A 12,904-nucleotide genomic window follows, 5' to 3' on the forward strand; every position below is an offset into this window, starting at 1 on the left:
GCAACGCTACTGCTATCTAGTTAGCATGATCTTGTTTCCCTGCTAGTAAAACCAGCATAGACCAGCAAAACCAGCATATACCTGGAATATGGCTTTCTTTTATTTATTTATATAACCTGCATATTTAACTCAGTTATTGCCACATTCCAATGTAGGTAGTCTTTTCACAAACAACAAAAACCTAGCTAGTTAGTGAACTGATAACGCTATTACTGTACTACAATACATTTTACAAAAATCCACAGTAGATCACATGTGGCTTTAAGTTTACACTAAAAGGGCAGTCAATTTAAGGCTTTAGATAAACAGGCAAATGGCAATGAAAAACAGCATCTTATGAAGAGTTTGCTAGCTGAAACAAAATATGATAAATTCACAAAATGATGTTTAAAGTTTTAATATATGAATTCTATACAATTAAATCTGTAAATGAGCTTCAGCCTGGAGTTTTTCCACATTCTCACTGTGATTGTTCCTATATGCTATTTAACTAGTGCTGTGTCCAAATAATTTCCTATATTTTCCTGTCTGTTTTGTAGATTTTGCTCTAATCTTTGGTCTGGTTATCATGTAGATCCATATTTTTGACAACATTTCTAGTGAGTGCTACAGATGAGGCAAAATTCAAAGAAGACAGGTAGTAAAGGAAGCTTCATTGAACTACTCAGAACTGGCCTACACTGATCTGCTAACCCTACAAAAATGGTGGATCACCAATAAGATACTGCAACATTCCCAAGTTTTTGTCCTTCAGAACATCCCACCTACTTTCCCAGGGAACCTAAATAGCAGTCTGCTATTTTTTCTGTTTGGCATCAGGCACTTCTTAATTGGACCAGTGCTTCAGAGAACCATTAACCTCTTAAAATCCCAGGCTTATTACATACTGAGGCTTATTATTCAGTAGCCCTGGCCTGTCAAGGGGTTAAAACACTTCTGTTTTTATTTAGTTCTTTTCATCTGTCAACAAAGGCTAAAAATGGCCAACTCTCCAAACTGTACACTCTGGAGGTGTGTGATGAGTGCAGGCTGTGATGAAGTGCACTTTGGCTAATGCTGGGGCTGAAGAATGTGTTTTGTTTCTTTCCTCAAAAAGAGAGATCCATTAACAACCTATGACTTTCTACAAGGCTACTGCGTACACTTTGCCGTTCTCAGAGTAAGAGAATGATAGAGGCAAATGGGCTCAGTGTTGCTCTAGCGTTCTTTTGAAATGCACTGTTTTTGTGGAGATGTCTGCTTCAGACTTGGGCCTCTATTTTTCCCAAAGCTGCTGAAAACATGAAAAGTTACTGGGTTTCACTTTGTTCTTTCTCCTCAAGTGATGTACTAGCTGTGGGTTCCTAGCAGTGAAACAATTGTTGATATTTACCAACTTGCCTGATGGGTTTGAGTTGAAAAATATTTGTTCTGATATTGATCAGGCAAGTGGAAATGAAAGGAAAATGTATGTTTAAAGAGTTTGTTCTTAAATCATACTTAGATAAAAGCTCATGTGTGAATTAAGCATTATTATTAGCCAGACTTCAGATGTTTAAAGTAATTCCAGCATTTTCAACTGCTGCATCTATTCCATGCTGTTGATTACCACATACAATACATTTGATCTGTTTCCCTGTACATTTATACAAAACATCTTCATTAATTCAGTAGTATGGGCTTTGCCTGATTACCATTTGCTGCCAGAATACCTCAAAAATGGAATGAAAGTGAAAGCAAAGGTATCTTATTTTTATTTTCATATTCATTAGAATAGCTTTCTCCTAAGCCTTTCATCTTGTTCATAGCAGAGCACAAAAACAAGGATTTATGCAGGAGCATGCTAAAAAACTGGAGAATGATAGTGAATTTAGTACAACCAACAACTCTTTATAGTTGTGTTATTATCTTGGTGTATCTAAGTCTGTTCATGCCTGTTTTTATGTTGACTAGTCATGTACCTTCTATTTCCAGTGCTTAAAAGAAAAAAATCATTGTCGATGCTGCTCAAAGAATTTTTTCCTAACTCTTCAATTCCATTTTTCCTTCCTAAAGTCAAGAGTTCCTGAGTTTTGAAAAAAAACATTGGATTTGATTTTAAAGTTGCACTATGTTTTTGTCACTAACACAATCTTAAGCGTTCTATTGCTTTTATGTCAGTTCTAAGAAGCAAAGAAGCCCCAAACATTGTATCAAATGTATATTAATTTTGGTAATTCCTTCCCATACTAAAGTAGCAGCCCTTTGTATTAAAAATACTGTTGCAACGTCAGATTCAGCTCAGATTTTTTTTCCCCAATACTTTGCTGTTCAACCCATTGAATGTCCAGTGGGCCCAAAGTTTTATTACACACTTCTATGACCTAAGAATAGTTTCAAGTCAGCTCATTTTCTGTTCTCTTCTAGGCAGAGGTAAAAATGCTGAAATGATTGTCCATGGAAATCGACCAGAGGCAACAGACGCAGCTGAGAGAAATTAGGCTCATAAATTCAAGAGTGCTCCTTTAAATATCTTTCTAGTTTTATGGGTTCCAATAGACAAGCAAACTTACGTTCCATCTTCATTACTTCTGTAGAACACCATGAAGGGGTCCGACTTGCCGAAAAAGTCCTTCTTGTCCAGCTTATTGGCACAAAACTGCATGGTTGCACTATCCTGAAAAAACAAAAACAAAACAGTGCTTGTAGTTTAGGTATCTGGAGCTCTTCCACATTTTCCCCCTCTACATGTATTAGAAGAAGAGCATTGTGTTCTGTGCATTTTAATGACTACAACACAGCGGGAAAAATAAAGCTACAGCCTTTTTATCTAATCCTACAGGGAGAAGTCGAGGCTCATTACTGCAAACCCAGTGATTTTTCAGACTTTTGACAAACAGAGAAACAAAGTATAATGAAGCCTACAAACAGACTTCAGAATAAAAGACCTGATCTTGACTCAGCTCAGTTCTGTTTGTAGAATTGTTCTGATTATCGAGGTGAAATGCAAAATTTTGTCCTAGAATGGCAATCAGATGTGGAGAAAAATCTTATTCTTGACAGCATTAAACTCAGAACATTGGACAAATTTCTCCTACTGTTCTAAAATGACAATAGGTTAACCCCTAGGGTTTCACAGCTGGTATTGTTGTTCTGCCATTAATTTGATTTACATTACACAATTGAATTATAAGCTCACTGGACAAAGAATTAATCACCTGTACCTGAAACTAATAGCATGTAATACCTGCACGAGCACCAGTAACAGCTGTGATTCAATTTAGCATGGACCGGACAAGTTACCTTGGTATAGACTGTACAAGGCTCTGGAATGTTTCTCTTGGTGTATATGAAGAACATGGTGAAGGACTTGAACTGTGATGGTTTTTGCACCACTGAATTCCCAAATGGCCATTCGTCTTTGTAACAAGAGGTTTATGTACTGCAACCCTGCTCTAATACCCCTCTCTATGTAGCAGTGGACAAACTGTTCTTGCTGACGCTTCTGATCATTGGCTTTTAAGATCAAATCAAGATCATTCCACCTTAGTAGTGCTAATTATGTAATCAATGAATTGCTCATTAAGCAGAAAAAAGCAGTAGATCTGTAGGCAAACCAACCAGCAATTACTAAATCCTTCAGCCTGCATGCTGATTTGGAAATGAAAGCAACGCTGCTGTGGAAATACAGTGTAGACAGACGTGATACTGCTCATCGTGTGCAATGTTATAATGTGGCCTAATTTACACCTTCTATAGTTGGAAACGTGGAGGCTGTATCTTTGTCTCTGGCAGATTGCTCCTGAATGCGATTCCACTTGTGAGATGTTTGTATAAGATGACACCTGGTTGCCTTACCGAGGCTCCTTCTCCCTCTCCACATAACACTCACACCTGATCCCAGTGCCGGAATAACACACAGTTAGTGGTGTTACCAAGTGTGTGTCTGTGTGATTGTGTTTATTTCTTTTCAGGCCAAAAACCAAAGAAAGGTGGTTCAAACTGTAACCATAGTAGAACATATACAACTGTTTCTCCATCAGGGAGAAAAATCATTTAACAACACAAAGAGCCACTGAACATTAAAATGGTTGTTGTTTCTATATTTATCCACTGCCTTTTCTACAGAATCTTTGAAGATCCCCTTCTGTATAGTGTATAATACAAAAAAGGTATATAATACCAAACAAAGGGTGTTTTTTTTAAGCATCACACAACTTTGCCAGCCTTTTGTTGCACCTTTCCCAACATTTTTGGAATGTGTTGCTGGCATCAGATTCAAAATGGGCAAATATTTTTGAAAAGCAATAAAATTTCTAAGTTTTTACATTTTACATTTGATATGTTGCCTTTAAAGCATTTTCAATGAATTATAGGGTTTAGATGATTTGCACATAATTGCATTTTATTTTTATTTACATTTTTTGTTGTATACAAACAAACCTGTTTGTGTTGTAGACTATGTGTATGGTCATGTCAGTGCCTATATATTATATAAGATGGGGCAATATGGCACCTGCAGTCCTCAAGGACATCAACTTGAAAGAATTCCTTTTATAAAGGTGACAGCCACCATAGCCAATCAAAAGAAGAGGGAACAAAAGTGGCAACAAGCCATCAAGCTAATTCCTGCTGAAAAGTGTCGAGACCAAAATTGATCGCTGGTCAAATTGCTTGTGGCAGTCAGAGAAATCACATTTTCCACCCTTGCTGTTTGCCATGCCTTCTTGCTTTCTATTAGTATATTAGTCTTTTCTTCCTGGAAGGACATACTCGAAAAAAAAGCGTGTCAGACCCTCCTCTGCTCTTGAATCTTCCAGGAAAGGCTTCATTTTGCTGTGTTCTCAAAGTGTTTGCAATTCTTATAGCGCTGTATCGTCTCCCTACAGTACTATTTTACAATAACACACCACTGTTCACTCAGCAGGCGACTGTCAGAGTCCACTGCTTCGATGGCATTGTTTAATTGAAAATGCTTCTCTGAAATCTATTATTCTCATGAGCATTATCCTCCCAAGTGGCCCTGGAAGTCAGTGAGTGTGAGAAATCATCAGGAGACTAGTTTGTTTGTTTGTATGTCCCTTTGCCAGCAAGACCACACAGCAATGGACGTTACAGAACTTTTTTGCCCTTAAAAACTTGAACAGGCGTGGAAAGAAACATGTATTCAGCCTTCAAGGCCACAAACCAGGGTAGTAAAGCATGGTAGTAAACCAGTTAAAAGTCTTCAGATATACAGTCATGTAAAAGTTTGAAAAAAATAGTTCTATATAAAACCATGGACACTCAAAGAACCCCTTGCATGATTAAAGAGTGCTTTGCATCATGAAGCATTCTTCAGATTGATCCGGAATGTGTTATATATGGTTCTATATAAAAGCTTTGTGCAAACGGTTCTCTATCATGCCAAAAAGAGTTCTTCTGACATCGTAACAATAGAAGAACCCTTTTTTGGTGCTGTATAGAATCTACAGAACATTCTTCATCAATCTGATGAACCATATTACCATGCAAAGAACCCTTTAATCATGCAAAGGTTTCTTTGAGTGTTTGTGGTCCTATATACAACATTTTTCTTTACTAAGGAAACCTTGAAGAACCTTTTTAAGAGCGTAAAATTAGGATAAAAACCACCAGAGAATTCCTTTAAACGCCTCTTCAACCATACTGTATATACATAGTCTTCAAAAGTTTGGGCACCCTGGTCAACTGGTGTTTTGTTATTGCTGGTTTGTTGAAATCAAGGAAATATATCATTTGACATGTCTTTTACATAAGATTGTGTATGTATGGTTGAAAAGGCTTTTAAAGGAATTCTCTACTGGTTTTCATTCTATCTGCTTCATCTGTCAAGTACCAGATATTAATTATGGCAGATTTCCCTGCAGTTAGTAAATGAACAGAAAACATCTTTGATTCAAAATGCAAATCACATAAGCCAGTGGGCAGTTTGTAGTTGTAGATATAATACCATTCAAAAGTTTGAAATCGGTATTTTCAATAATATCTCATTTGATTGCAGATAAATATATGAAATTGTTCTAATATGATGGTGCTGTTGACCTCCTCTGTTGAAGATTAGCAGGAAACTGAGCATCTGAAAAATAGTATAACATGTCCAGAATTATGATAGTTTATTATCCGGACTGCCTCAATTGCCTTAGTATCCACAATTGCCACAACTGAACATAATTTCGTATTGTTCACAAAAAACCTGAAATACTGAATAAAGCATCTAACAATACCTTTTGGTGTGAGGTTTAGAATATTTGAATCCACATTGTATAAATTATTATTGAACATAACACTGACTTAATATGACAAGTGATTGCAAACTTTTAATTGCTAGTTTAGTTTAAATACTTATTTTGCTGTTAGATTCTCATCACTTCCGTTTCCCACGTCAAAAAGCATCAGCTCTGGAGAATTCCTTTAACATGCTCAGATTGCAGAGCCACTGTCTTATACCGTACCAATGTGATACACACTGAAGTTTACTTTAAATGTAAATTTTCATCCCTATACTTGAGCTTTTCTCCAACTTTATTATCTGTGCTTCAGTGCACACTGGCTAAGTGAGTTCCGCTATCAAGCGTGGCCAACTTTCTAAGGTTTTCTACAGTAAGTGGTCTCAAAGGAAAACCTTTTAAATTATGCAACTGACTTGACAGACAAAATAAATAAGCAAGTGTTTCGCATTTGCTACAGCTAGGAAACAACAACACCAGAGTCATATTGGGTTATACTATCTCCAGATTTTCCCCCTCATAGCCATTAAGCCATTTTCTCATTGCCCCTGGCTGAAGCATTTTCCGAGTGTTAAAACAAATCAAACAGCAGCTCATGAGAGTACAGCATGTGGTCTACATCGCATCCCTTAATGCACTGGAGATTGCTGGGACAGGAGCTGGCATGTCTAACATAACAGCTTGGGAATAATGGCTCTGTTATCTAAGCCGCACTTAGTCAACATAGTGTTGCAGTTAAGGTGGGGGGACTGCTGACTACGCTCATAGCTAACATGCTCATAGGTTTTAAATGACATGCATTGGTGATGCACTGATCCAATATAGCAGACTGTTATTGGCACCAAAACTGACCTTATTAAGTGGGCCAAATATTGGTTTCTTAGGAATCTAATCGTAATAGCTCAATTTTAGAAACATAAGACAACAGAGTTTAAAAAAGATTTCTAAAAGGAATGGTTTGGGTACTTGAGTGCTTGGTTACCATTCGAGGTGCCAGTATTCAAACACTGAAATCACATGTGTGAAGCCCAACAAGTAATGAGGGAAGACTCTTGAAAGTGGTCTATAATGTGACTTGGTAACACAGCCTTCATAGACAGTAAAACACCAATTTTAAGGTTTAATGTAACTGTAAAACATGAAAGTTTTGCTTGTATCTGTGAGAATGTTGCCAAGCACACACTGTAAAGTATGTGACTGAAAAAGCAAAGATAGCGTGGCCTTTACTGCTAAATAGGCTACACTGATGTTAGGTCCATATATTTATCTGCCCCCAGTAACAGCACATCAGCACAAAAAGAAAGGGGAGAAAAAATGCAGCGCTCAATTGAGGGACAATTGTGTGACATATTGTTACTCATGTTTTCTTGTTCAAAATGGTAGTTTGTGACACAAATTGAATAAAAATCTCAGGGTCTCTTAGATAATATTTTTTAGATATCAAATATAAATTCATTTTAAAGTCATATTATTAACATTAACATTTGCCTCAAAGAGCTAACAGACCAATACTTAGCAGCCAAAACCCTAAGTACAGGAACTTGTACTGAGAGGGTAAAAGCACTCTCTACTGTTTATTGTCAAATACGGACAGGCCTATTGGCAAATGGAAGTTGCTTATAAACACTGCTATTTGGGGGTCACTTTGAAACAGCAGATATTTCAGCAGCCCCAAAAAATCTCATGTCTTCCTACAGTAAAACCACCTGTGGTTATTATGACACCTTGAGCTGCCACATGGGGCTAGCCAGTAAGACTGGCATGGTTAGAGGACTTGTGCCACCCCCCACTGGCCTCCCATAAAAAGACCTGTACTTAACGACTCCTGCAGTTAACAGGCAAAGGAGACGTCTGGCAGCTGCCAGCGGAGCCAGGATCTTTCAGTTTAAGATGAGCTTTAGACCAATCATCTCAGGCTTGTGGGCATTATCACAGGCAAACAGCCAGCTGAAGGCACGTAAATGCTGGCCAAGGGCACTAACGGCCAGGGGACAGAGGATAGGTTATACAGTGAGGGCATACATGGATTGAAATGTGTCCAACCTGCTCCTAGCCAAATGGTGTAGTTTGTGCTCCACGGTGCTCTGAAGGCTTATTAAAAAATGATTATTTCATGCAGCTCATGTCTTGTAAAGGCGACAGAAGCTTGACATTATGGCTCTGCCTCCAGCAGACAAATGTGGGCAGATCTGCCCTGCTGCAACACAGCCTGATCATGGTAAATGCCATATTATCCTGCTAGATGTTAGTTGCTATGAATCATGGCGTGGGCTCTAGGGCAGGAATCCGTTCTGAGATACTGTCTGCTGAATGCAAATAGAAGTGTACCAAATGGACCCATGAAATAACCAGGAAAGGCATTTCAGAATTTCAATAAGAGCATTTTTACCTCACAGCAGAAGTGTAGTCTACATGATGTGGAGATATAGAGCATTAACTCATAAGGAAGCTATTAGAATGTTTGTCTAATTACTTAAAAATGCACAAATGTTTTGTCATTTCTAACATATTAGAAATTTTGATCAAATGAAAAAATGCTGATTTACCACCCTGTTGAACAACTATAAAATAGTCCTTTACAAAAATGACACATAGAAACTTCTCTACTTAAAAAAAGAGATAACTACTTCTAGGCTAATTGTTTGGGCATCAGGGTCAACAACAAGACTTTAGATGTTAATGTTACTGTATTGCAAGCTAAGAACAGTTAGTCTTGTAAACTGTAATTACGTTTTCTCTTCAATAAATATGAACATAAGACTATCCATGCCATGTGGAGGCTGTACTTTAGCCTGGCTGGCTCTGTTAAAACTAACCCCACAGTGCGGAGGCTGTACTTTAGCGTGGCTAGCTCTGATAAAAGTAACCCTGCAGTACGGAGGCTGTATTTTAGCCTGGCTAGCTCTGTTAAAACTAACCCTGCAGTGCGGAGGCTGTACTTTAGCCTGGCTAGCTCTGTTAAAACTAACCCTGCAGTGTGGAGGCTGTACTTTACCCTGGCTGGCTCTGTTAAAACTAACCCCTCAGTGCAGAGGCTGTACTTTAGCATGGCTAGCTCTGTTAAAACTAACCCTGCAGTGCGGAGGCCGTACTTTAGCCTGTCTAGCTCTGTTAGAAGTAACCCCGCAGTGCGGAGGCCGTACTTTAGCCTGGCTAGCTCTGTTAAAAGTAACCCTGCAGTGCAGAGGCCGTACTTTAGCCTGGCTAGCTCTGTTAAAACTAACCCCGCAGTGCAGAGGCCGCACTTTAGCCTGGCTAGCTCTGTTAAAACTAACCCCGCAGTGTGGAGACTGTACTTTAGCCTGGCTAGCTCTGTTAAAACTAACCCTGCAGAAGGAAGACTGTACTTTAGCCTGGCTAGCTCTGTTAAAACTAACCCCGCAGTGTGGAGACTGTACTTTAGCCTGGCTAGCTCTGTTAAAACTAACTCTGCAATGTGGAGGCTGTACTTTAGCCTGGCTAGCTCTGTTAAAACTAACTCTGCAATGTGGAGGCTGTACTTTAGCATGGCTAGCTCTGTTAAAACTAACTCTGCAGTGTGGCGGCTGTTCTTTAGCATGGCTAGCTCTGTTAAAACTAACTCTGCAGTGTGGAGGCTGTTCTTTAGTCTGGCTAACTCTGTTATAACTACTCATGATTATTAATTTTATTTGACTAAGTAACTAGTTAAAGTAAGTAAAGTCAGAACTGTCATAAATGTTTAGGCATTATAAGTAATAGGATATATGTTTATAAATACATCATAAAGTTGCAAGTTTATAATAGGGCCCAAAATATTAAGCTCTCAGAAATTATATGGTTAATGTTAAAATTGTTTTTAAGCTCCTAAGTAAATGCTTAATATTCCATCCATCCATCAATTTTCTAAGCCGCTTCTCCCACAGGGTCACAGGGGGTGTTGGAGCCTATCCCAGCGGTCATCAGGCAGAAGGCAGGATACACCCTGGACAGGTCGCCAGTCCGTCGCAGGGCAAACAGACAGACACAGACAGTCACTCACACCCAGGGGCAATTCAACATCTCCAATTGGCCTGACTGCATATCTTTGGACTGTGGGAGGAAACCGAAGAACCCGGAGAAAACCCATGCAGACATGGGGAGAACATGCAAACTCCACACAGAGAGGACCCCGGTCACCCGGCCGGGTGTCGAACCCAGGTCACCCGACCCAGAATCAAACCCAGGCCCGCCTCACTGTGAGGCGACAGCGCTACCCACCGTGCCACCGTGCTGCCCTATGCTTAATATTTAAATTGTATAATTTTGGAGTTCATGATTTGGAGTTCAAGCAAGTTAATGATTTAATTTCTACATTTCAAAATAATTAGTGATCAATACAATTATTAAGTAACTGGTTGACAGCTCAAAAAGCTCCACACAATTAATGTAACATTAATGAGTTATTTCTATAATTAGCTAAATGCTTCATTTTTCTATGTGCTAACTATGCTAGTCTTGCTAACTTCTAGTCATACTTACTACATCAGGCCAGACTGTAGTGAATATCCTACAGGTTAAACTTGGCTTGATCTGATCCCACATACTGTGGCCAAAATTGTAATGAAGCTCGAGGAAGATAACATAATGATACTGCTGCATAAGCTGCTCTGATTGATTGCCTGCACTTCATTCTTAATCAGGCTCACACCAGGCCTCTCTCGGGGAATAGCCGATATAAGAGGTTATCGGCCATGGGCGGTTAAGCCTTTGGATCTTCCACATGCGGGCTGCTATGCGGATACCGGCAGAGACCCTGTAGCTGAGAAAGATCTAGATACACCCAGCTGAGAAAAGGAAATCAATGCTATCAGAGTTATCAGCACTGCCTTTATTCAACACAGAAGCCCCCTAAAGCTTCACCATGTGGGGGGCACAGATAATCATGCATCACTCCATGCTGCTCACAATGATAGAAGACGACCCTTGACCCCAGATACATCACTCGGTTCCCCACCCGGGCAATTTGAAAGCCCAGCTAAAGGTCTGTAGGCAGCTGGCGGTAGATCTGAGGGCTACATATGTCAGCTCTCATGTTACTAACGCTCCCTTTCAGTGAAGACACCAGAGATCCAGACTACAGTTAAAAGAAATAAAGAGGTTTATGAGGGTGAAATGAGACAGCACATTGCAAATGCAGGTACAAATGCAGTTATGATGTTAATTATAACCACCGAGACACTAACCACCCACGCAACTTCTGTGATCAACACAAATGAACAGGTATAGAAATGCATCAGTATGAAGGTGGTAAATCTACTGCGACAGTTTTGGAATAATTAAAGTTGAATTAATATCAATTAGAATATTATTTAGTTATATTTCTGTGCAACTGCTTTAACATGGCCCATCAAATTACATGTTTAGTTGATTTTCTAAGGGAAAACAAGAACATATTATGTAACACATTGTCATGATTGGCCCCTCCAGTTGTGCTTGTGTTTTGGTCTTCCATGTGCTTTTGTTTACATGTCTATGTGCTTTCGTTTATCTTTTAAGTCCAGCCCTCTTGTTTTCAGACTCTGCCCCTGATTGTTACCACATTTGTTTTCCACCTGTGTCCCGTTATCCCTTGTTATCCCTGTTGTATTTAAGACCTATATTTTTCCTAGTTGTTTGTTGGTCTTGTATTGTATAGAGAAAAGGAACAGAGTTGAACACAGAACTCTGTGCAATGCAATATAATACAATACAATACAATGCACTACAATACAGTCACACTACAGTACAATAAACTACAGTACACAGTGCAATACAATAAAATACAATATATAAGTGCAGCACGATATTTGGCAATCAATTCTTAATTTAATGCTCATTTAAGTGCTATGTAAAGAGATCCATAAGGATGTCAATCCTTAAATCAACCTAATGATCCTAATCCTAACTGATTTGTAACTACAGATGTTTGAGATGGTCAGTAGCTCACAATTACAGTTACTGTTTAAATTTTTGGTGGGCCAGTGATACAAATAGGTGGGGCTAGGCCCAGGAGCCCAATCATAGCACCACCACTGCCTATAAGAGATGAGTTCAGTAACTTCATGGCGAAGCTGGAGGAATTTAAGTTGCTAAACTCCAGTTCCTTCCTCCTCTGCCCCTAGGCAGGCATCATTAGTCCCCACTCCCCAAAATAAAACACACACAAGAAGACAGAAGTGTGTCTTTGCTGTGTCCCAGTGGCATAACAAAAACAGACAGCACTTTCATAAACACTCTCCCACAGCATGTCACATGCGGCCGAGGCTGAATATCTCCCATGGTGCTGCTTTGATCCTCTGTGAGAGTAGAGGCTGCGTGCCCTGAGCTAGCCGAGCCATGTTCAAATCCAAATGTGCGCACAACACACCCACACATATTCTTAAGCAAAATATGCTTGCAGACACCCACAAATATTGTATATACACATATTTGCATAGCGTACTGATTATAAATGTGCCTCATCTCCAACTTATGAATGGCATAGTTGTCTAACATTTGGATTTATGCAGAAATACCAAACGTTATCACTAGGAAATCTAATCTGCATGAATTTACATTTTTTTTAAAAGTGCACATTTGAAACAGACAGATTCAATGCATATTGAAATCACATTAAATATTCTGTAGTTCTTCTTAGACCTAAACGACTGGAGCTCCTGGCCTACACATAGGAACATTTTCAGTAGAAAATTAGAAACTTTGTCATGATGCTAATATAA

At 39.1% G+C, this 12,904-nt stretch overlaps 1 protein-coding gene across 2 annotated transcripts in view; it reads right to left on the minus strand.

The window, feature by feature from the left end:
* cpne5b (copine Vb) overlaps positions 1 to 12,904 on the minus strand; it is a 236,459-nt gene that overhangs the window by 77,820 nt on the left and 145,735 nt on the right. For both annotated transcript variants that reach the window (XM_017712880.2, XM_017712889.2), the window contains one exon: positions 2,532 to 2,635. In XM_017712880.2, coding sequence (XP_017568369.1) covers positions 2,532 to 2,635 — 104 coding nt within the window. The remainder of the gene's footprint in view (positions 1 to 2,531; positions 2,636 to 12,904) is intronic.

Source organism: Pygocentrus nattereri, chromosome 21, assembly GCF_015220715.1.
Source record: "Pygocentrus nattereri isolate fPygNat1 chromosome 21, fPygNat1.pri, whole genome shotgun sequence".
Lineage (NCBI taxonomy): Eukaryota > Metazoa > Chordata > Actinopteri > Characiformes > Serrasalmidae > Pygocentrus > Pygocentrus nattereri.